The sequence below is a fragment of the Gavialis gangeticus genome, unplaced genomic scaffold (genome assembly GCF_001723915.1).
Source record: "Gavialis gangeticus isolate Ggan-Ray unplaced genomic scaffold, GavGan_comp1, whole genome shotgun sequence".
NCBI lineage: Eukaryota > Metazoa > Chordata > Crocodylia > Gavialidae > Gavialis > Gavialis gangeticus.
This window is the reverse complement of record NW_017729032.1, coordinates 255,041,820-255,067,325: the sequence shown is the minus strand read 5'-3', so window position 1 is coordinate 255,067,325 and position 25,506 is coordinate 255,041,820. Positions and strand designations below refer to the sequence as shown.

Sequence of the window (25,506 nt, the reverse complement as noted above, 5' to 3'; positions counted from 1 at the left end):
GTTTTTTTTTTTTTTTTTTTTTTTTTGCATTGAACATTAATGTTTTTCTTAAGGTTGCAACCATTGACCCTGCTTGTATCAAATCATGAATTAAGTAGAGCATAATTCTAGTTTTGTAATGATAAATGTGTCTTCGTTTTTAAATTAAGATTGTATTTTTCCCTTTTATTTCTAAGGAGATCAAAACTAGTTTCTAGCTGCTTTCCTTTTGGTAATCTCTGACCAGAACTTAACATCCACCAAGAAATGTAGTATTCTAAGCTTATAACTTACTAAATCAACAGTTTCTCGCCCACTGTTCAGATCGTCAGTTGAATGCTAAACTGCTACTCTCTTTAATTCTTGCACTATTTTGTACTTAAACCTCTTTGCCTAAAATGGTAGGTATTGAAGAATGCTAATGTTTATTGTTTATAATTGTACAAATCTATGTTAAAAATAGGACTTGATGCCTCTGAAAGTGTAACCAGATGCTAAAGCACATGGGGAAGGAATTGCAGCCTAAAGAATATTACAGTTTATAAGTGGGGTCTACTTTTGTATGAGTGCTGTGGGACTATTCTGTTAATATTTATGGCACCCATGGTGGGTGGTGTACAGGCCTCAAATGATGGATCTTTGAGGAGAACAGTATGTTGGGGAAAAATAAGTAGCAAAACTTTTTTTTCTACCTTTAAACTCAGTGTTTGTATTTTTGATAAATGCATAAAGCCAGTTAAAATACAAAAACCAAGTGTATTGATCAGATTCATTAAAACATCCTTCAAAGGCTCTTTCTCTTGCTGGGGAAGCTTGTAAGACTTATTTTTTAACAGGACGTGTGAAAGTGTACTTGATTTTAAAAAAAAAGAAAAAAAAAAGCATGTTTCAGTTCCTTGGTTATCAGACGAGAGTTATCTGAATATAGTATAAGAAATTAGGAATAAATTGATACTAAAACTCTCTACAGCAAAAATGAACATCAGAAGCTGTTCTCCAGTTTGTATGAAATTATTTTCTTGTACAGTAAAAGTTAATGGTAGAGAAATCCTCTTGAATTGAATGACCTGATAGAAAATTAGAGCACTGTTTGACTTCCCTCTTCAAACTTTCAGTACTGTTATGGATGATGGGAATTGGGTACACACAGGCTATTATTTGGTCCTAATTTTAATAATTTAAATGAATGATTTCAGCAGTATGTAGAAGTTTTGACAGAAATGTCTGACTTGCATTTTAGCTCAAAGGTGTTAGTTTTGGACTATGCATATTCCAGTATGCTAATTCCTTTAAAAATTAGTAGTACATAGTTGGTGTCACAGCATCTCCTTGTGTACAGACCTTGTATACATTGATTTCTGCCAACTGAAGATTTGGTCATTGGGGTTTGTTAGATATCTTTAATAGGAGATGAGAATTCAGCTCACCTATTGTCAACAAAATGGCACAAGCTTGCCATTAATGGATGTTGGCAAGACTTCTGTATAAAGGAAATTAGATTGGTGCCTTTAGGTTTACTATATAGTCACAGTCAACATATGACTAGTTGTGATATTGACTCAATGCTGAGCATATAGATATAGTTTTGACATTTTAGTTATTTAATGATTCAGTATTTGTTTATCTCACTTGTTCTTTGAATGTAATGCTTTTTAAAAAAATCATAGGAATGCCAGAACCTCCTAAGCAGATATGGAAATATGAACCTGGAATTGGTGACTCGAATTATCAGAGATGGTGGACCATGGGAGGATCCAGTGTTACAAGCAGTTCTTAAAGCAAAGCCTGTATCTCAGGAGTTAGGTATGTCATTTAATAAATATATAGTTTTTAAACATTTTAAATCATTGTTTGTGTGTATTTGAGGCAACATGACCAAGTAAAATCTTTAATTTGTACATGTAATTCTCTGGTGTTTCATCAAACCAGTTGTTTAAAAAGAAAATGAAAGCCACTTTGTTTTCTTTGTGCTGACTTAAGAAGTCCTGAGGTGGTTGCTAAATTGACATGAGCATATATAATATGAAATGCAAGTTAGGTTTTTACCTACAAAAGAGCTTGGCCATGATTAGCTTGCTGATGTACTGAGAACAGCTTGTCTTGCAGACCAGTGCTGTCCAGCCACTTCCTTATACTCTCCAATTTGTCTGTGTTCATCTGCTGGCTCTCGCATAGATTGTAAGGCCTTTGTGACAGGATCTGTTTTTTCATTTTGTTTGTATAGTGGAACGATTCTCAACCAGGGTGGTATGAGAGCCATGTAAGGGTGCCACAGAACCACACTATGTTAGCACTGTTAAGTGTGTGAACACTGACAAATACATCCAGAGGTGACTCCATAGTGTCAATAACATTTGGACCTGTTGTGGTCTTTCTGAATTCTTTGCAACAGAAGTATTGCTCTACTGACAGATATCATTTCTCTGGCAGTGTCAAGCAGGAGGTTTCTGACAGGCCATCGAAACGAAATGAGTTGTCTTTTCAGTGGTGGGTCCAGAACTAAGAGGCAGATTAGTAGGATAATGAGGGAAAGTTTTGACACTGCAGAGGACCATTGCAGAGGTGTCCAAGGACTTGTTTCCATAGCTGACAGTAGTTCATCTTTCACTGATTTAAATTGGTGGTCTCCAAGTTTTTAAGTAGGAGATCACCTTTGGCATTTAAAAGCAACCTGAGATCTACTGTGCACTGCTGCCACCCCATCCCTGCCCAGTAGGTAAGTCTGTGGGGGAGGGAAATGGTGGGGCAGATCAAGGCAGAAGGGGGAAAAATATTATTTGGGGGTGCGCCTCCCCAGCAGGTAAGTTCTGCGCAGCTAGGGCCCCACTCAACTTGCCTCTTGCTCCTGCCTTGGCAGCACTGTCCCTCACTGTGGGGTCCTGAGTCTAGCCCCTGCCCCTTCCCTCCCCCATGGACTGACCTGCTGGGCTGAAGGATGCACATGGATGCGTGCAGGCACTGTCCCCCATCCCAGCCTCAGACTGACTCCAAGAGGCTCCAGGATCTACCGCAAGAGGCTCAGAGATCTACCTGTGGATTGGGATCCACTGGTTTAAATAGTAGCAAAGCAGGTGTGAGGGGAGGGACTGTCGCTGGTCAGTTGTGCATCACAATACGGTTTAGACAAGGATCCCTGGCTGCGATGACTTGTTGATGAACCATAAGCAGAAATAGTAGCTAAAGTCCAAAAGGGTATAGGTATTTACAGTAATGGGAAACCTTTATATAGGAGTTAGACTTGGTAGTCCTTTGTGGTACCTGGTACTTCTGTCACTCCCAAATAACAGTAAGTTGGTGCTAGTTTTTATTGCTGGCTGCTACTCCCCTTTTTTTTGTAGCTAAATATTTTAACTCCTGATACTTTTTCTCTTGGCTTTCTCTAATATCCCTAACATGGCAGTGCACCTTCACACTACTTTCTTAACTTTCAAGCAAAAATCTCCTCTCAAAAAAGGCGGAGGGGTGGGCCTTGCCACCATTTATATCAACTGCCTCCAAGGTGCTCGCTTAGAGCAGGAGTTTCTTTGAGCGTAGAACATTTTGAGTCCCTTATGTGAACATTTGTGTACCTCTTACATAGTTGGACTTCACTTGATGTTTATCTTACAAAAACTGAATTGCTCCCTCTCTGGGTGCTTTAAATAATGCAGCATAGTTATCTGTTATCCATTCACCTATAGAACTGACCCAGGTATTAATTTAATTTTTTCTTTTCAACTTCTGTAATGCAGTCATACTGTATAACTAAGGCCTCTGGCACACAGTTATTTAATGGCACAGTGGAATCTCATCCCCAGTCCCAACTATCACATCTTCTGCCATGCCACACGTATGGCAGGAAGTGAGATTGTTGGGATCGGGGATTGAGAACCCCCATCATGGTATTTCTGTTTGCCAGTGCAAGGAGCCTGGGATCATAAACCGTTCACTGGGGGTGGGAGGCAAGAGCTTCCCTTGTTGAGGACTTCAGACCCTACTAGGAGCCTCTGATCCCCAGCAGCCCAGCCAGAGCTGCCAGACACAGAGTTCGAAGTCCCTGGCAGCAAAGCCCAAGGAAGCTACGTCAGTGTATTCTTTAAAGCTCTAGGTGCTAACACCTAGATACTAGACAGCCTTCACCTGCTGTCTGGAGCTGAGCACCTGGGGGAGTTTTAAAAAATATAGCTGCAGCCCAGCTGCCTGCATGCTCTTCAAAGCTCCCCATGCACTGGTTCCCACAGCATCAGTCACAGGGAGCTGAGAACTTGTGGGTCCCCAGCTGCCCATGCCCCATATCTCGAAGCAGTGCCCACAGCTGGGGAACAGGGATCTCCCAGCTCCCCAGCTGTTGCTTCTGTGGGTGCCTCAGGAACTTAAAAAACAAAAAAACAACAGCCATGTAACTGGGGCTCCAGGTCAGGAGACAAGCCTTGAAGTTGGGCTCTCAGCACCCCCTGATTTGCCTCTGGGGATTAGGTGGGGGCATCAGGTCCAGAATCCAGTGTTGCCCCCCAGCCCAGTTTTGGTACTCGACAATATATCTGTTCTAATTAGTTCATTAACAGAGGGCATGAATGTTTAAGCAAGCCATGAAACCCATAAGTGTCTGTACAATCGGTAGGGGACCATTGTGTCTTGGATCCTAGGGCTGCCTTATGCCAGATCCCTACACTCAACTGAGCATTGGGATCTGTCATGTCAGCCCCAGTATGCCACAGATTTTGTTTAAAGCATGTGTAGCATGATCATGCTCCAGGAACAGCTCTAATATCCCCTCGTGGCCATGTGACTCCTGCCTCCCTACTATGTCTCTACCCTCCCCTTTTCCTTACTTGTGACACCTTGATGGATTTATTATGATGTTAAGGGAAGCTGTCCCAAGGTCCTCAAGTGAGCCCTTGTTCACTTTGGCTGGCTGGTACCTCTTGTACCTGGCTGGCCCCAGTCATGCCTCTTGGGCACTAAGATATGGACCTTCTGGCCCTGTCCATGTCTCAGAGAGCCAGTTGCCTTATAAGCTGTATTCATGGCTTCCTTCCTCCCCTATAGCCATGCCTATGCCTTACAGAAGTTACTCTGTTCATTGGAAAGGGCCCCCTGCCTTCCATGCAGCTTTTGCCTTTTTAGGCCTTGAACTTCTGTCCATGTCTCAGCCTTCCTGGCCTTGGCCCTTCTATTCTGCCTGTGCTTCTCAGCTCAGGCCCATTGCCCTGGACCTTGGCTCCTGTGCCCCAGACCCATCTTGTACCTGTATGCTCTGGGCCCCGGCCCTTGTCTTATGCTCACTGGGTCAGCCCTCAGGGTCCTTGACCCCAAAAGTCTTGCCCTAAAAGTCTTCCCCCACTCAGGGTTAAGGTTGCCCACAAGCCATCTCCCCCTTGGAGCCCTCTCAACCCAGCTCCCTTGGGTAGCTTGATGCCTGTCTGTCAGATTGCCTGCTTGTGCTTGGGCACTGGGCTTATGTGCCCAAAGCCCCACCTCTTCCAGTCCTGTGGCTTTCCAGCACGACAAACTGGTTTTCACATGGAGTTGATGCCGCCTCTGCTGCTGCTGCTGCAGCCAGCTGCTCTCCCCTCCTAAAGTGACAGGGGTTGTGATGCAACGAGCCACAAAGATGGTTAGATGCATTCTGTGTGCGCCATTTTCTTGTGCTGCATGGCTATATTATCCTGCCATAAATTGGCTTTAACATGTGCCTGGGTTACTACTTATGATGTGATTAACACCTTAATTGCATCTTAAATGTAACCTGTACCAGGGACTTGTTTCTTAAATACAGTACACACCTTCCTCCTCCCTCCCCACCCCCAAAATTAGCATCCATGTTTAATGTGGGGAAGTTAATTTTCTGGTTTTCCTGATTTGATTCCTGTTCTACTGGTACATATTACTGTGTGGGTTGCTAAGGGTATTTTTTGACCTAATGGCTCATTGTTCTTTACTCTGCAGGTGTTAATGCTTATCCCTCCTTTTTTATGGTGTTGATGTTCCGCTTATCAAGCTAACCCTTTTAAAGACAATTTCACTGTCTTCTAGTTGTTCCTGATCTTTCACAAAGTTCTTAGCTCTTTAGCATAGTTTTTATCTCTTTTCAAAGTTGTAGGTTCACCCACTGGGACCAGTTGCCAGCAGCAATTAGAGATTCAGTTTTAGTGATGCAGGAAAGGGAGGTGGATCAGCTGAAAACAAGGCTATGTCTCTGCTCTATGCAGCTGTTACTCTTTTTTGTTGTTTCCTTTCAAAAACAAAGTGTATTGTATTTGGGAACGTGTTACATGCAAGAAGATATGGTATTACATTTTTAAGTCATGTTGAGACATTGTATAAACCATACGTACTGTGCTGCTGTTGGTCCCTCAGCTTGCACAAAAAGGGCAAGTCCAACATGAGCTTGCTGCACCTGTCCTCTTGTACATTGCAGTAGTATTTTCAGAGGACCACAAAGAGGGGGTTCTTTGGAGAAAGAGCCAAGTTTTTCTCTGTGGAGAGAGAGCAAGGCCAAAACAGTATTTTACTGGAAACAGGAAAAGCCTGAGCATTTCAAGAGCAGCTCTCTGAAGAAGCCTGCCAGGAATTTGAAGAGGAAGGGAAAATCAGAGGAGACTTGAACACAAAGGCTTTCTGCTCTCTACCTTTTAAGCTTTATAATTAAGACATCAAGTTCCATCAAGGCTCTGTATAGTCTTTGCTTGGACAAGAATAGATAACCTTTCTTAAATTAATGTTACATTTGCCCAGTTGCTACTATAATTAGTTTTTTTTCTGCTTTGGGATTAAAGCCTGTACATGTATCCCCAGGGACTTTAACCCTAGAGAGGAAGGGCTCTGGTAGAATTAATCAGGTTGAAAAGCACCCAGGGTTTGTGAGAAGTGATTTTTTGGAGCAACTGCAGCCATCCTTACTAGTGACAGTGTCAGTAGCCAGGAATTGCTGGTATAAATTAAACTTGGGTCTTAAGGGTGCTGCATCTTGAGGATGTGTTGCCTAAGGCTGTACAGTCTGAAAATGGGAACTCTATTTATAACAAGTCTGAGTAATATAGCAGACAAATTTTTGCTTCCCAGTCAAAGGAAATGGATGACGCCTGATTATTATGCATATTAAAAGTCCTTTATTTACAGGAGCAGAAGCACAAGTTAAAAGTTAATCTGCTCCATAATTTGTCAGGTCAAATCTATTTGCCTCCTAAATGGGTGAAGATTGCAATGGTTTGGTTATCTTGGGTGTATTAAAATGAACTCTAAAAATGCAGCTAAGACTAAAAGCACCTGGGTTCTATGAGGAGGAGTATTCCCTATTATCATGTTCCTGCAGTTAGGTGAGGGCAGAGGGCCTTGATTTTTCCTAATGTCTCTTTGTTTCTACGTTCTGCTAACACACATTCATAGACGCTAGGGCTGGAAGGGACTTTGGAAGATCTTTGAGTCCAGATGTCTGTGGGGAGTTAAATGTCCACCTTTATTTCTTTAATAGTTTTTAAAGAAAATATAAGATGTGGGGGGAAGTGGGCACAATTGAGGGGAGCAACAGGCTACAGTTAGACCTAGATAGGTTACAAGGATGGGCGGAGGAGAACAGGATGGGGTTTAACATGGACAAGTGTAAGGTGATGCACCTGGGGAGGAACAATAGGCACCACACATACAGGCTGGGGAACTCCCCTCTTGTCAGCACAGAGGTGGAAAAGGATCTGGGAGTCATTATTGACTCCAGGATGAACATGAGTCAGCAGTGTGGGGAGGCGGCTAGGAAGGCCAACTGCACCTTGTCGTGCATCCACAGATGCATCTCGAGCAGGTCCAAGGAGGTGATCCTCCCCCTCTATGCGGCACTGGTCAGGCCGCAGCTGGAGTACTGCGTCCAGTTCTGGGCGCCGCACTTTAAGAGGGATGTGGACAGCATGGAGAGGGTCCAGAGGAGGGCCACTCGTATGATCAAGGGACAGCAGGGTAGGTCCTATGAGGAAAGGTTGCGGGACCTGAACCTGTTCAGCCTTCAAAAGAGAAGGCTGAGGGGGGATCTTGTGGCCTGTTATAAACTGGTTAGGGGGGATCAGCAGGCGCTGGGGGAGTCCCTGTTCCCCCGAGCGCCGCAAGGAGTGACCAGGAACAATGGTCACAAGCTGGCGGAGGGAAGGTTTAAGTTGGACATCAGGAGGCGCTACTTCACGGTCAGGGCGGCTAGAGTCTGGAACCAGCTTCCAAGTGAGGTGGTGCAGGCTCCCACCCTGGGGGTTTTTAAGAGGAGGTTGGATGACCACCTTACTGGGGTCATTTGACCCCAGTGCTCTTCCTGCCATGGCAGGGGGTCGGACTAGATGATCTGCTCAGGTCCCTTCCGACCCTAGAAACTATGAAACTATAACTATTCAGGAGTTCAGTCCAAAATCTTCTGATTTTAATATAGGAATAATGCAGCTTCAAAGCATTTTTTGTCACATGGACATTAGACCTACGTGATTAATATTCAGGAAATTAAATCTGGATTAATATACCAATGATTTGGGCTGTTGCAGCAGTGGTGGGCTTTGTAGCCATTGTAATTTAGGCATAGCTTTACTTTGTTTATATCAGTCTTTTTTTCAGTTGGTCATAATGTCTCATATTTTGAGGATACCAATTTTCCATGTCACGTTGGGTTTTAAATTAAAGCAAAAATCTGTCTAGCTGCTTTTGCATTACATAAGTTTATGCAGAACCACTGTGTACATCCTTGTCTTGTTTCTCCATGATGAAAATTGGTTTCTCAACATTAGTCTCTACCTCAGTGAAGGATCGAGGCTCCATTGTCCAAGACAGGTGGTCAGCCTGCGGCATGGGTTCTGTGAGCAGCCTGTGTGTGTGTGGCCCTTGGCAGATTGGAGAAGGAACAGGTAGTATTAGGGCAGATATGGCTTGAAGCAGAAAGCAAAGCATCACATCAGGCACAAAGCACAGGGCTGGAAGCTGAAAGCAGAGCAGCAGGTTTAAGGCCAAACGCACAGTCTTAAATTGAGTGCTGTCTGTGACTCAAATTAAGCAAATCTAACAGTTGGGTCCACAGTTTCAAAGGTATTTATGCACTTAAAGATGCAGCTGGGTTTCTAAATGCCCCTAAACTCTTTGGTTAATGTTGCAACTTTAATTTTGTGGTATGTTAGTAGTTTCGATTCTGTTTTTCATCAAAGAAAACTTTAATACATGATGTATCGGTAAAAATAAGATGAATTTAATCCTTGTTGCAGCAAAGCAAGGATTTTTTTTAAATGAAAAATAAACTGTATGGGAATCAGCTCTGTGCTACTGTTCCTGTGCAGTCTTGTGAGGAAGTAAAGGTTACTTCTGCCTTGAAGTAATGTTAATATTGTGAGAACTATATTGGAAGATTTGAAGTTTCAGAGTTACTTAGTTTGATCAATGATCCAAACTGACTGTGGAACTATGACCTTTGGAATCTGCAAAACAAAACTAGACTTAGTTGCATTAATTAAAATAAAACATTGGTTATATGGACTGAGGGTGATTTGTCTTCTGCTCTTTCTCTGTCTATCTAAATGGCTACTTAGCCTAACCAGATTAAAGATGTTTAGGAAGGAGAGAGAGAAATCATCATGCTTCAAGACTTAGCTGAGTCTGTAGTCACAAGAGGTGGAGGTGGGAGATCAGCCTTTAACTACTGGAGAATATTCTTAACTGCAGGGTTATCGTATGGACTGCTTCTGGCTCTCAAGATAACTTGCAGCCCCCAAGCACCTGGCCCACGTGCTGATTCTGACCACCCTCCTGCTGCTGCCACTAGGTTGTCTGGGATTTCCCTTTCTCTTCCAGATTCCACTTCCTGCCTTGTCTCTAGGGGCAGGATGATGGGCCACGGGAGGCCATAGCTGAGGTTTCAGGGGGTACCTGAGACCCCTACATAACATAGCAGGACTGGCGCACAATGCAGCAGGGGAGCCCACAATACAGCTGGCACAGCTGCCTCCAGGGAGGCCTGTAACCTCCTGCCACTTACATTGACCAACTCTGGCTTATGGCAACATTTACTGCACACTCATGAAGCAATCACTATTGATCTCTGGAGAGAGAATATGGAATGGGCTATGCTACTGGTCTCATCAAACAGCAGTACATCTGTTTACAAACAGAAAGCTAGCTTCCTGCAGATTGTACTTAAACATCTGACTGGCTTTCTTGGATAGGTTTTTGTTAATTATAATGCTTAATGAATGTCCTATAAAAATGAACATGCCATTTTGTTGGGAGAGCAGAGTCTAATGATTTTAAAATCTTTCTTTTCTGTGCAGTTAACAAATATTTAAGCTCTGAAAATCCACTGTTCTTTGAACTACGTGCCAGATACCTTATTGCTTGTGAACGCATCCCAGAGGCAATGGCTCTTATCAAAGCTTGCATAAATCATCCAGATATCAGTAAAGATCTGTATTTCCATCAAGCTCTTTTCACCTGTCTTTATATGTCACCATTAGAAGATCAGCTGTTCCAGGAGGTACTGTGTGTTTAGTATACATTTGTTATGCCTATAAATTACACTTAAAGTTGTCAAGGCATGTGAAATTTTATCCATAGCATAACCAAATATCAATCTGGTAGACTTCATATGACATCGGCTTGAATTTATTTTCCTAGGACCAAAGTCTGCTGTAAGTGAAGTGCATATAACTCTTATTGACTTCATTGGAAGTTTACACGTTTAAAAAACAAAATTTCTCTAACACTTACATTGCTGAACTTCTTGAATCTTCAGAGTTATAGTACCTTTTATTTCAAAGCAGTACCACAACAAGAGTCTAAATCTACATGACTTTCAGTTTGTTTTTTTATACCTTGTCCAGTTACTTAAGTTGTGAAAAGTCTCTCTCATTTAGTGTTGGCCAGATGATGTTCACTTAAGCGCATGCCTTTTAATACTTAAAGCACATGTTGGCAATTTCTCCATCTTCTGTCTTTTTGCCAAAATCAAGATGAGTTTGAAGAGGCCTTTCAACACTTGTCCTCAAGTGCATGTGAATACACATTTTTGTACCAAAATCCCATTGCAAATTTTACATATCTGATGACATCTAACAAACTTTTTAAAATATGAAATTTAACTTAAGTGATACAAAATATTTGTGAAACTCTTGCCTAAGAAACCCTGTGTCAGTAGCAATTTCTATATATTTCAGTGACTGCTTTAGCACAGCTAGGTTTGATCATGTTTCCTGATAGTAAATTTATCTAAATTGGTCTTATTTTAATTGCCTAGCACTTGCTGAGGACTGATTGCAGGAGTGGAATTGAGATCATCTGCAACACTGAAAAAGAAGGGAAGACCACCTTAGCCTTACAGCTATGTGAATCGTTCCTTGTCCCACAGCTTCAAAGTGGGGACATGTATTGTATATGGTAAATACTTTATTTCTGATGAAACAGCTTGGCAGATGAAGAATACTTAATGTAAAAGTGGCAGTGGTGTTAACTTTAAGACTTATCTAAAATTTAAAATTGCCTATGTAACTATTTTACTTGTTGGACATATCTTGCCTTTTATACAATTCATATCTATAATGGAAGAGGGCCTTTGTAGTAAGCATGATATATTTGCTATATTGGTAACTTCAGACTAGTAGAAGATAATCTTTTTAGTTAGTAAATTGTGGTAAATATAGGCTGCCTTAAGTCTGGCACCTTAAATTGTTTGCTATCCAGCCTTTTAGATAGGCAGGCTGATATTATAGTAGCTACCCTACAGTTTACCATGAATGTCTATTTTAATGTCTAGAAAAGTCCGAACTGTATGCTGTGCAAACCTACTAGTCTTAATTCTAGTCTTGCATATTTTTTTTAGTTAGGGTAGTACAAATCCTGTTACTCCCAGAACATGTCAGATACTTTATTGCGTGTGAATGTACCCCAGGGGTAATGGCTCCTCTCAAAGTTTGCACAAATCTTCCAGTAAAGATCTGTATTTCCATCAAACTTATTATATCACAAAGTTAGATCGCATCATTTTAAAAAAGAAACAAGTCATTCAAATAAGTCTTCAGCCTGCAAGATATCCTGAGATTTTTTTAAGTTTAGTGGTCCTCTTTAGAGAACAAATTAAATTAAAAAATTCCAACCTCTATGATCTAAAAGGTTTCTGATGGAACTAACCCCTTTGCTACCTATAAAATTCTTTTTTTTTTAAATCTATAAAATGATGCGGCTTTAATAAAGTTCCTATAATTTTGCCCGTGGTTAAGGTGTTTAGAAGGCAAAACATTTTGCTGACCATTATTAATCTGCTTTGTGAATGAAGGAAGGGTTTAAAATCAGATTGAAAAAGACCAACAATTTTTCAATCTCAAGAATTTGACTTCCTGATTTATCAAGAACAACCAGTGTTTAGACATGAGAACATTTGCTTTTGTAGCAGAGGTTCCAGCAAGGATTATATATGGAAAATGCTTTATTTTTTCCACTTAAATTTTATATTACAACTTTCCTCGTCTTGATTGTGAAACAGGAAGCTAAAAATATGAATCTAAAATAGAGCCCTTTTTGTGTTCAGCATATCAGTATTAATGCAGTATATCAAGAACAGTAACTGTTAAATAGTGTTAATCTTCACGCTTTAAAAAAAGTGTACAAAGAAGGGGGTATGAAATTTGTTTTGCATTTGGGGAAATTGAGGCAGTGTGAAGTGACTTATCTGAGGTCATCCAGTATGGCAGCAATAGAATTCAGGTGTCCTGAATCTGTCTAGACACTTATTCAGCCAGACTGCACTATCTCAGTCAAGTAACTTGATTTTCCCCCCCCATGAAATTTATGTTAGATATTTGGTCTTTGATTTTGAGTAGAAGTAGTCTGTCTTGATCTTGAAAATTTGGCAGTAATAACTATATATGTGTTGTCATTGAGATATGCAATGATAAACTAGATCTAATCATTACAGAGATGCCCTGAACATTGTCCGTTTTAAATCCACACAAGATTTTCCTTATCCTGAAGTCCATGTTTCTGAACTCATGCAAGGCAGAACTTTGCCAGGCTTAGATGTATGGAATTTCAGAAGATGCACTTGATACTATATAATCTGTTTATTATCAGAATGTATTTTTATCTTTTTCTAGTGCATCTACCTCCTTCTTAGAGGCAGCAAATATCTGGACTTCCTAAAGATTCTGCAGCAAATAATTGCTTCTGTGCAACTGTAACAATATATTTATCTATTGCAATTGTGGAACCTGTAGAGTAATTTTTCTTATATCCCTCCAGTTCAGTTATGAAAGACAACATCTATTTAAAAGATCCAAGAACAGCAGTGTCAATTTGCTAGTGGTAATAGGGTTCAAGATAAAGTACCCTAAATCTCAATGCTTTCCTCCAGAGACTTGGCATATGTAGAATCCCTTCTATGAATAACATAAAGCATCCTATCTTAGGTCAAAACCCAGGATATTATGGATTAGCAAAGAAAAGACTCCCTGGGGCCAGCAGGTACTTGCAAGAGGATAGGCTTCATGAAGCCAATTAATATTGTTAGCACTTAATGGTGCCTTTTATTTCTTAAGCGGCTTCTACCAAGATCATAGACCTCTTTGCATGCGTGTGCATACTACTCTGGAGGAGGTTGGCCCTTGAGCCATTCTGTCCCTGGACTGCATCATTCTAATAAGCATTTAGAAATGAACTACCAAATGCTTCTGATAATTCATTATAGCTACTATGGGTACGTCTTGCCTGAAATGAAAAACACATGTGTAGGTGCTTCATGCAGGCTGCATTTGGTCTCTCCAGGGGCAGTTGCATACAAATGTTGGGGAAACGTCAGTCTTTAATATACTGTGACTGAGGATCTTCAGGGACCCAGTATTCCAAAAGATGATCCCAGTTCAAACTGGCAACCAGAATGTTTACATAAAATATCTATGTAGAACAAGATCATGCCCTCATATTAGGAGACCTTTTGGGTATGTAAATAGGCTGTTCCCACACATTTTTCGTGGTCATTTGCTTGGCAGAAGAGTGAACTGTTGGCGTGTTTATCACATGGTCATTAGCATTAAGACTGTAACAGTGAATTGGATTTCTTTTCGTGTTGAGTGAACTGAGTGGGTGCTTGCTAAGACATTCCGTGTTCTGCATGTACATTCTAGTAAGGGGATATTTTATGCATCTTCCAGAAATAAGCATATGCTTCCCTTTCTTCTTAAGACTTGTAGCAAAAAAGGTTGAATAGCTTCAAATCATGCATTTTTTTTTTTAAGGGTGGTCATAGCTGTTCACATCATGGTCAGTATTTGCTCAGAGAACTAGGCAGATTTTGGATCTTATCTTGCATTTCAAAGCAATCCAAGTGGCATAGGAGTTTCAGTCCCATTTTCAAAGCTTTAGCTGAAGCTTAAAGCACTGAAGAGCTTTAAGGTATCTTTGCAGTGCACACTACCCTCAAGCCATCTTGGAAATAAGATAGCCACCAGAAAAGGTTTTTGACAGGGTAAATTAATCTGCACCAGGCTCAGCATTGCTGTGCCTAGACTGCTACCTGTATTCAAAGTACCTTGGGTCTTTTGGTGCTCTTCTGCCAGATACTCAAGGAATGATGACTTTGAATGGTCTTCCAGTTCCAAAGTATTAGGCTTTTAGTAAAATTAAGTCTTAGTCAAAAGCCATCCTACAAAAGAGTAATGTAGCTGGTAGGCAAAAATAAATAAAACAAAAATTAAGAGGAGAAAGTTAAAAGACCTTTTACTTTCAGTGAATGCTTGTCCCCTTCACCAGCTGCTCATTTTGTTCTTTCTTTGCTAGTTACAAACTTTTTCTTGAAATAGCTGCTTGAATGTTTAGGTAGTAACCAAATTACTTCTGAGTCTTTCACACAAAGTTAATTAGGGAGACATGAACTATTTGTGATATGCTAATGATGCTGGCAAAGCTGAGCATGCATCTTGTTTAGGGTCCTTAAGACGCAGTTTTTTTTCTCAGTCTGGTGGAACAGCATGTACTTGTTGCAAAAGAGTGGGCTTTGTCAGTCAAGGGTTTTTGGCTGGTTTTGTGTTACAGCCAAGCCCTAATATACTCAAGCTAAATGTATTGGTCGCTCTTTTTTACTTTATTCGTTTTCATAATGTTGAGATCTGTTACTAAAATAAAGAAAACTCCATCTAATTTGCTACATGCTAGCTAAAGTTTTGCTTTTATTCTTTGCATAAATAATTTACATTCCAAATTTGCCAGATTCAGGATACAAAGCCTGATCCAACTTTATGTGCATTAAATGTTAAATAGAGCCATGGGGATACTCGAATTTTAAAGTAATATTGTTATATCATACTCAGTGGCAATTCTCTTTTATGCTTACTGAGCTCATTTTTTTACCAACTTGCGGAGAAAAAAGCCTCTTAGACTTCTGTCTGAAGTCTCTGTAGCAAGTCGGCCAAATGTTCTGTTTCTGTACTAATTCTGGTTCTACTTTCATCTTCTGCAAAGAAGAAATGTGAATGGGATTCCCTGTTGCATCTCTTGTAGGGAAGTAATGGGTTAATCATTGTAGACTGGGGAAGAATTGTTGGATTTCAGTTAGAACATTATGGAACTTCTTTGGGGATTAAATATATAGAACTATCCTGTGACAATCCCTGTAGCTGTTTCTACAGCTCTACCTTTCAAAAAAAATACAGCTTTTATGTTGGATCCATTTTTTTTTTTCCTTCCAACTCGCTCACATTGCTCCTCTGCTTTTATGAAATTTTCAACTGTCCAGTTATCCTAGTGAAAATGGCCTGTAAATTACACGTTGTCATGCTAAATAAAGACTCTCCAGATATCAGCCTTTCTATTATTGTCTGTCATCCAGACCAGGGACCAATCATCCATTACTTTGACAGGATTTCATTCCTCTGCACCTGTCTATGGCACAGATCATCCTTTTTACTCTGTGCCTCTTGGTATCGGTCAAGATTTTTTTTCTGGTTTTCTTCTGTATGTGCAAATGACACATTTGAGAGAGAAATCCTCAGCAGATGGACTTAATTTCATATACTTGTTATAAACTAGAAGAATTAATGGCATGACTGAGCAGAAAAAGACAATGCTGGTATAACACACATGCAGATGGTAATTAGTACATTTCTTCTAACAGTGGAGTAGATCAGAAAACTTGTCTCCATCTTGCTTCTATTTTTCATCCTTCAACATTCACTTTTCCCAAAAGTCTCTCCAGCCTTATACTGAAAATAATTTTAATTCCAAAACATTTCCATACTCATCATGGCTGTCTTCCTGCCTCTCATTTTTTTAGGTAGGAAATGGTAAATGCTGTAAGCACTTTCATTGCTGTTGTACAGAGCTCTGCAATACTGAACTAGATCCATTAATCTTCCTTTGCATATTTTATTGGATCAGTGATAAGAGATACCTTGGATGCTTTAACGTAGTGGTTAAATTACATTTTCCACTGTGCCGCTTACTGTATATAGTTTTAGTTTAAATTAGCTTGATACTAAATCTTCAAATAATTATACTTACAACATGTAAATATCAGTCGAGCTGTTTGTAATGCACATTGGTTAGGGATAGCTTTGTTTAAACCATGGCCCAACAAAGCTGTTTTGTTTATATTTATAGGGACCTCATCTTCATCTGGAGTAAACTACAACTTAAGTCTAACCCATCAAAACAAGTATTTGTTGACCAATGCTACCAGCTTTTAAGGATAGCTACAAATGTCAGAGTCATTTTCCCTTTTATGAAGGTCATTAAAGATGAAGTAAGTAGTGGTATTTTTTCCTTGTATTACCAGTTTGATTGGGAAGTAAGTTGTCACCATAATTTGTGTGCTGACGCATTGCAGTCTGGGGAGATGAAGAGAATATAGACAGTATTAACTTGAAACCTGGTGAAATCCCATCCCAGGAAGTGAGCTGGTGTAGTATCACCTTGGGTAGTATACTTGATTCTGAGCTCCTTCATCTGCTTTGGTGATTTTACAACTGTTTTTGTTTTTAAAATGGTTTTCGTTATGTTCAGCACTTAGTGAATGCCAATATAAACAAAAGAGTGACTGACTTGATTATAAATATACATACAAAGCGTAAACTTAAGTATTTTGCTTTAGTCTTCCAACCATAAGTATCTTAGGTGTTACTTATTGTGACAGTAATGTACTCTTGCAGAAATCTGATCCTTTAATTAGGCTATGATGGTTTTAAAAATTGCTCTGCAGCAATTGGAGTACAGTAAATATCAGTGGGATATCACAATGCAGTATATAAGCATATAACAATATTAATAACGGTTGTACAATGTTGAGGTGAAAAGATTACATTTCTGGGGATAAAATACTTAAACATAATTTTTTTCATTGTTTTCTTATATCTCCAACCTAGAAGATGGATGTGTCTTTTTTATTTGGTTTTTACCTACACGAAGAAAATTTTATAGCATTTTTCAGTATTGATTTTTCTTCACTTGGCACGGGTTCAACCATTCACTTCAAATAAGTCTTTTGATTGTTTTCATTTTTCTATTTGTCACTTAATGTCCACTGAAAACAAAAACTGCATTTGTCTTTAATGCTGTACAGGTTAAAATGACAACTAAATTAGACTAAGCTAAGCACACCTTGAAGGAAAACACTCTGGTTTTTCTGTATTCCTAAAATATGTGAAAACATATTAAAGGAACTGTCCACTTGCACTATGAAATACTCTGTTTAATGAGGATGGAGATAAGAATATTGCTTGGCATAATTCTCTGCGTTGATACTTTTCAAAACAGTTGCTAAGACATTCCCAAATGGTTATCTTTTTCTCTCTCTAACTACAGAAATACACATTGCTAGTGAATCTGAAGCAATGTAGCCTGCAGTGGAAAATTGCTGTTCTGCATAGGCATATTTGTGGTTTGTCTTTTTAAAATCTGCTTCTAAACAAGATTTTAAATTTTTTTTTTAATTTAACTAAGATTTTTTTTGACCTCTTAAGTTTCTTGCAAATAGTTGAATACAAACTTAGTACATATTAAAATAAGTATTATAAGTGTTTTTGTCCTTTTTAATAGTTTTATCTTGTAGTCAGATATGCTGCTTAAAATTAAGCAAGCAGAAAATAAAACAGGATATATTGTATAATCAGCCATTGATTTACTTATTTATTTTTGCAGGTGGGAGAAGATGGTTTGCAGATTTGTGTTGAGATATGTGGTTGTGCTCTGCAACTGGACCTCCGTGATGATCCAATAATGAAAAGTCTCATATATAAAACAATTGCTCATTTTTTGCCAAATGACTTGGAAATCCTCAGAATTTGTGCGCTTTCTGTCTTCTTTCTTGAGCGTACCTTAGAATCATACTACACCGTTGAGCGGCTATATAAATGCGCAGATGAAGAGTATAATGAGCGTGCTAGTTCTGTACAGAACCGTGTACGTTTTGAATTGCTTCCCATTGTGAAAAAGGGTTTGTTTTTTGATCCTGAGTTCTGGAATTTTTTGATGATCAAGCAGAACTGTTTAGCACTATTGGGTGATAAAGCCTCTGTTGGCTTAGGTGAAAGTACACTGGAAAATTCTGCTGCCAATACAGAGAAACTAACAGAACATCAGTCTTTAGGTGAAGATCATGTCTGTTTAGCAGATCTAAGCAGTGGGGAGTTTGACCCTGAAGACCTTTCTGGAGCCCAATCCAAAGGTCATGGTAATGCCAAAAAGAACTACACAGCTCTTGGAGCAGCATCGAAAATGATAGATCACAATGTACCAAGGCACCGTTGTGTGTTATGCAACAAGGAGTTTCTTGGCGGTCATATTGTAAGGCATGCACAATCTCACCAGAAAAAAGGAAGCTTTTCGTGTGTAATTTGCAGTAGAAAGTTTAGGCAAAGAGGACTCATGTTGAAGCACTTAAAGAATCATGTCAAGAAAATACAAAGACAGCATCTTGCTGTAGTCCAACAGGAGGATCCAGAAACCCCTGTTTTAAATGAATTGAATTGTTCTGAGGCATCCATCTCTTTTGAAAATGGAAGCTCTGACAGTTCTAAGGATAATGAACCAGAGGTTGCAATAATTCCAAGTACTGATACAGAAGCAGACAATCCTGAGCTGGTATCAGATGTGGTTGAAAATCATGTAAGCGAAGAGGATGATGTTGTTGGGAATGGTAGTTATGACAGCTATTTAAATAATACTCTTGAACCGTTAACTACAGAGAGTTTGCCTGAGAGTGAAGAAAGTCCAAATATGGAGTCTCCTGTACTTCATAAAGTAAATGGAGCCTTGTGCTCTCAAAAGGATCTGGATGTTATGGATCAAGAGGGAAACTTTAAGTGCCCTGCCAATGGCTGTGTTAGGGTGTTTAAAAAGATAAGATTCCTCAACAAACATGCAAGAAAAGCTCACCCGACTGATCTGAAGGTGCAACAGCATATAATGAAATGGAATAAAGGAAAGTGTCGCTTCTGTCAGAGAAAATTTGCTGATTCTCAGCATTTTATAGATCACCTAAAACGACATGTATATCCAAATGTTTACTTTTGTTTACATGTTAACTGTAATCAGAGATTTAAGCTGTCCACAGAACTTGCAGAGCATACAAAAAGTCACAATGTTTTTAAAGCTCAGTGCAACTTTGCAGAGTGCTGTGAGCTTTTTGAAGAGCTTCCTTTGCTGTATGAACATGAGGCTCAGCATTATTTAAACAGAACAGCAGAAAGTTCTGAGGAAGTAAATGAAAAAATTTCTTCAGATAATCTTTCAGAATTACATTGTGATTCTGCAGAAAAGGATGCATCTAGTAATGAAAAAGAAACTGTAGATTTACCTATTCCGACTTGGAAGGCAAGGAAAGACTCTACAGAACCAAAGACATATATCCAGAGTGTTGAGAAGAAAACAAACAATATCATTCAGAATGGAAATGAAAGTTCTGATGTTAATGCTACATTTTTAAGCTTGCTAGACCAAAAGACACCTGTGGTACAGCCAAATTCTGAAACTTGCAGTGTTGTTAGTGACCAATTAGTAAATGGGCACAGTGAACTGGAGCAGACTACTTCAGCTTCATCAGATACGCCTTTGGACAGAGTGGCAGATGAGACAAGGACAGAAAATGGTTCAATGTTACCAGTTTTACAGAATTGTCATGATATGCCACAAAACAACGTTGCTGCAGTTTCTCAGTTACCTTCCAAACCAAATCAGACAACAGAAAATACTTCATATGGCTTAATATTAACAAAGCCATATGTTAGACCATTGCCTCCCAGTTACCTTGATGAACGATACATAAGCATGCCAAAACGTAGAAAAACTTTGACTGATAAAGTAGATGCTCATTCTGAGCAGGATAAAATTTGTAGCAAATCACCAGAAAGATTTAGATGTGGCAACTGCCTGACCACCTACTGTAACTCAGAAGCACTTGAGGCTCACCTTGCACAAAAGAAATGTCAGACGCTCTTTGGATTCGATTCAGATGATGAAAGTAAGTCTTGCACTGTTTCTAGATGCATACATTTAGAGCAGGGGTGGGCAAAATACGGCCCATGGGCTGGATGTGGCCCACCAGACCGTTCTGTCTGGCCTGCAGGGTCCCAAAAAAAAAAAAAAAATTTTTTTAGAAAAGTGACAGGAGCCAGGGGCAGATAAATATTAAAGATGACAGGAATCAGAGGCAGTAGGACCCAGAGGAAGCCATGGCAGGCTCTTGCAAGAGCAGGACCCACCTGGCCCTACCCCCCCCCCCCAAGCTAGCCCCTGCCTAGCAGGGGTTTCTGGCCTGGGACCATGGGGATGTTTGTGGCTGCACCAGCATGGGAAATTCAGGTAAGAAGTGTGGGGGGAGGGGGGCGGAGGTAGGGAAGAACCATGGGGATTGCCCCAGTCCTCAGGGCTGGGCCAGCTCCTGCTGAGCCCCATGGTCTGGCCATGTAGCTGGGAGCTGACAGCTGGGCAGGAAAGCGGTGGTGGGGGTGGAATGAAAGCAAGCAGTATGTGGGAGCACAGACCCAGTGCCAGCAGGGCAGTAGGAGCACAGGGTTTGGGCTGGAAGGAGTCGGGCTGGGCTGGGCTGGGCTGCACCACCAGGTAGAGAGGGGAGCTGACCCGGCTCCATAGAGCCCCTGCTGGCCAGGACCCTGCACTCCTGCCATCCTTCTCTGGGCCCCGCTGGCACTTGCCCTGGATATTGGCATGGGCCCTGTGCTCCCACCTGGCTGCCACTGGCTCCCATGCACCTGCTCACTCTGAGTGCCCCTGCCCAAGCCCTGCATTACAGGTGGGGAGCAGCATGCAGCCCTGACCCTGTGTGCAACTGTGCTCGCCCATTCAGACTGAGCAACGGTGGTGGGGAATGAACTGGTGCTTGGTAGGGCTGTGCGAAATGCCATAGTTTCCTTTTGACATCCATTTTGCCCTTTTGAAGGGATATTGTTTCGTTTTGTCGTTTCGTTTTGTTTTGAAGCACTGTCCTGTTAAGTTTCATCAAAACTGTTTTGGTGTTTCAATTGTGTTTTGGATGTTTCACCCATAGGCTATAATGGGGAATCATGAGAGTGGCTGAAACTGTAATTTCCTGCCTCATCAGATGAAAATTGCAGGGATAGTAGCCCCTTCTGAGGGCATGAAGTCTGCCCAGTTTCAAGGAGAGAGGTTTCAAGGAAAATGCACCTCAAAATCTTGAAAGCAAAACTTGTGATACTTGCTGGCAACAGTAGCCTCCTGTCATCAGGTGCGCAGATCTGGGGGCCCACACCCCCGGGAGTGCTGCGGGGCTGTGCCAGACTCCTCTCAGGGGTGCAGGCTCCCGGATCTGTGCTGGATGACAGCAGGCTGCTGCTGCCACCTGGGGCCACCAGCCTGCACCCAGCGCTGCAGAAACCTGATACTGTCACTGGCCCCAGACAACAGCGGCAGCCTCCTGTCACCTGGCTTGCAGATCTGGGGGCCTGCACCCCAGAAGGGCTGCGGGACTGTGCCAGATTCCTTCTGAGGGTGTGGGCCTCCGGATCTGTGCTGGATGATAGGAAGCTGTGACTGCTGCCTGGGACTGGTGGTGGGCACAGCCCGCACCCAGCACCAAGCTCCATGGAGCTCAGCCTGGTGGTGGGAGGTGGTGCACAGCCCTGGCTCTGCCTGTCTCCCACCACTGGGCTGAGCTCCATGGGGCTGCGGAGCTGCTCAGAGTGCAGCCCTGGCTCTCCCCTGCCTTCCACCACTAGGCTGCTTCAAAACTCTAAATGTTTTGAATTCCCTCATTTAGTTTTGAAGCTGCTTCAAAGCTTTTTGTTCCATTTCAATTTTGCTGTTTTGAGCTCAAACCATGTAGAAACAGTTTCAAAACAAAACACTCGGTGAAATTTCGCACAGCCCTAGTACTCAACATAGGGGGAAAGTGCCCCCCCAGTGGCTGCCACTTCCTGCTGCAGCCAGTCGCACCCCATGTGGGGCTGTCCTGGCTCTCTGCCACATTGCTGGTGGCAGTGGAGAGCAGGCACAAGCAGCCCTGTATGGGCTCCGAGCAGTTGCAGCATGGGGGAGTGGCCACTTCTTCCCTGTGCTGAGCACCAATTTTTTCCCTGCTGCTGCTGCTGGCCTGGGCCCTGCACCAGCTCCAGCCTCGCCCATTTGAGGCTGAGTTGGGACAGCAGCAGCTGAGTAGGAACTGCAGCTCAGCACTGAGGAAAGCGCGGCCCCCCCTTGCCGTTGTAAGGCAATGTTGGCTGCGGCTGTGGCTGCTTGCCCAGAGGTCACATTGCGCTAGGCTGTGGTGTGGCTGCTTCACCACCACCACTGTGCTGCCTGTGGCTGCTCCAGATGGCCAGTGCTGCTGCTCTGTGGAACCAGCTCAGCTCCTCCCTGTCCCTTCTGGTGCAGCCCAGACCAGCTCATACCCTGTGCTCCTACCACCCCACTTGGGTCCTGAGATATTGGTGCAAGTCCTGTGCTCCTGCTCACTTCCACTCCCCCCGCTGCTTTCCCCACTTTTTCCTGCCTGCCGGCTGGCCACTCTACACTACATGGCTCCTATATCCACATATCCCCACAAACTCCCATATGTAATCACTTCTGCATATGCAGCACAAATGCACACAAATCAGGACAAAATATATTTTTTAATTAAATTAAAATATATTATTTTGGGTGTTTGATTTTTAGTATGTAATTAGTTCTGTGTGTTTTCCCTCTGAGCTGGCAAACCCTTTTCCCCAAAGTAGTACTACTTCCAGGGACAAGGAGAAGGATTTCCGTGGCAAAGATCAGCGGTTAGGGGCAGGATTTCTGGTCCCAAGGTGACTGCCAGGGAGTAGGGCACCTGACAAGGGGCAGGGCTACCCATGCAGCACTCAACAGCCTACCAAAACTCACTAAGTGGCCCTCTGCCCAAAATAATTGCCTGCCCCTGATTTAGAGGGAGATGCCAATGAAAAAGGAGTAGTCCTGGAAAGCAGCCAGATAGAAAGGCAGAACAGCTGTAGATTAATACCACCTGTAAGCAAATTGAATGTGCTAGAATTTACCAGGAGGAATATAGTTGGAATGATTAGTAATACTTTTGGGGAAAAAAAGAGAAAAATATTCTATTAAACCAGAAGATAAGCTCAGCCCAGCTAAATGTTTAGGAAAAGAAATGAAAGGTAAATAAACAGACAGCTTTGATGAAAGAGCCTTCATGAAAGACCTGGTGGGGTACTTTATGCCTTTTCTCCTTCTACACTGAAATGAGGCAATTTGATCAACTTGTGCAAAATTTCAAATTAAAGCATCATTTGTACAAGATCAAGATAAAAAGTAACCAACATGATCTATTTTACAGGTGCCTGATTAAATGTTGTGGGAAGATGCATCAAGCTTGGAGTGGTGTGAGAAAACACTACATGAAGAAGCATCAGTTTGCTGCTTCCCAGTTGGCCTTAATCATAAAGCAGTCTCAAATTACTAAAGAAACACATGACCTTGATAAAAGACAAAGCACATTTTCTAGACAGAACTCACAGAGGAGTAGTGGGAGCTGTGCAGATTTTGAGTCCAGAAAGGTTACTACAAAGTCCCCAAAGTACCAGTTATCCAGACAGCCACAAATTCCTAATGTATGATGGAAGGACAGCAGCACAATGTGTCCAGCCTGAGGGCTTAAGAAAACTAATACAGTCAGCTGGGCAGAAACAAGAGAAGTGGTTTATTGCCTTATGAAAAAAGCATCTGATACCTGTGCAACTGGCTTAAAATGCCATGTTAAAAAGAAAACCGTTTCCTCTCCATGCATGTTCAAAGGATGGCCCTTCACCTTATCAAAAATAGGTGATTTAGAGAAAGACATTGTTAATTGTCATGGTATGGAGAAAAAAATGATAGCTGAAACTTATTTTTATTCAAAGCTGGGTTCTCTTAATCCTTTTTCCACTAAAAAGAATGGAGCTTATTTTACAGAGTTATATTCAGAATCCCAAATGAAGTGTGGTGAGGAAAAATGGAGATGGACAGCACTGTCAAGTTGCCAAAAAAAATGTTCATTGTATGCAAGGGAGAATGTTTTGGTATGACATTAAATGCGTCAGTTGTACAAGTTGCGCTTAAGAAGCCTTTTTCAAGTATATGACAAAACGACAAATTACTCCTGGAAATTTTAAAATGAAAAATCTCTAAAAGGCACAGAGAGACTCAATATCAGTAATACTTATACAGCTTGTACAGATACTAACATGCAGGTTGAGACCTAAACAGTGAAGGCATGCACAATGTGAAGATTGGTAAACTTGAGCTTGAGTATAAAGTTAAGTTAATATTATGCAAATATAAAGGTCCTTCAGCTGTTAATATGCCTGAAGAGAATTTGAGAGCTGATTTTTCTATAGAAACAGGATTTAAATGAATACAAAACAAGACTCCAGAGGGCAAGGCAAAATAGAATGTTATTTAGGAGAAATAGATCAGGAAGCAACTTCTGTACACATGTAACATCAGCTAGTGATACATTGCTGAGTTTTGATTTACCAGCTAATGGTCAGTCATCTAATGAAGGGATGGGAACATGTAAGAGTGCAGCCTGAAAGCACATTACAACTCCATCTAGTTCCTATTGAAAAGGTGGCAGTTTTTACTAGAAACCAATCCAGGAGTCTGGCAATTAAAATGAAATTCAGTGTTAAGTACTGGGGCCAACAACTCGCTGTTGACAGAAATGACACCTGAGAGAGGGTCTGTCAGGATAAAAACTGCTATGCCTTCATCAGTATGTAACCGATCTCAACATAGGATATCCAAGAAATGAAATGCTGCTGCAAGCGTTCTTCAAAAGACAGTGTGGCAACTCCTCAGATTGTCCATTGCAGTGCACATTTACCCTCTAACAATTAAACTTGATTTTTGTAGTTGATACAAAGTTTATTTCAATCCCTGCCTGGTGCATTTAGCTAGAAGTTTGGATGTATTTATAGGGATAAAAGCTATACCAAACAGTCGATACTTAACAGTAAGATAAGCCAACACGCAACAGCTGTCCCTGGTCCATTAATTAGCTCCCTGAATGCTTTATCACAATGCATGTACAGCATAGGGAGGCAGTCAGTCAGCTCCCTTACCCAA

General features: G+C 41.3%; 1 protein-coding gene across 1 annotated transcript in view; it reads left to right on the top strand.

The window, feature by feature from the left end:
• ZNF654 (zinc finger protein 654) overlaps positions 1-25,506 on the top strand; it is a 32,482-nt gene extending 6,976 nt beyond the window's left edge. The window contains exons 3-8 of the mRNA XM_019525738.1: positions 1,647-1,782; positions 10,242-10,444; positions 11,204-11,343; positions 16,552-16,693; positions 18,088-20,407; positions 23,738-25,506. Of these exons, the coding sequence (XP_019381283.1) occupies positions 1,680-1,782; positions 10,242-10,444; positions 11,204-11,343; positions 16,552-16,693; positions 18,088-20,407; positions 23,738-23,745 (2,916 nt within the window). The 5' untranslated portion in view covers positions 1,647-1,679 and the 3' untranslated portion in view covers positions 23,746-25,506. The remainder of the gene's footprint in view (positions 1-1,646; positions 1,783-10,241; positions 10,445-11,203; positions 11,344-16,551; positions 16,694-18,087; positions 20,408-23,737) is intronic.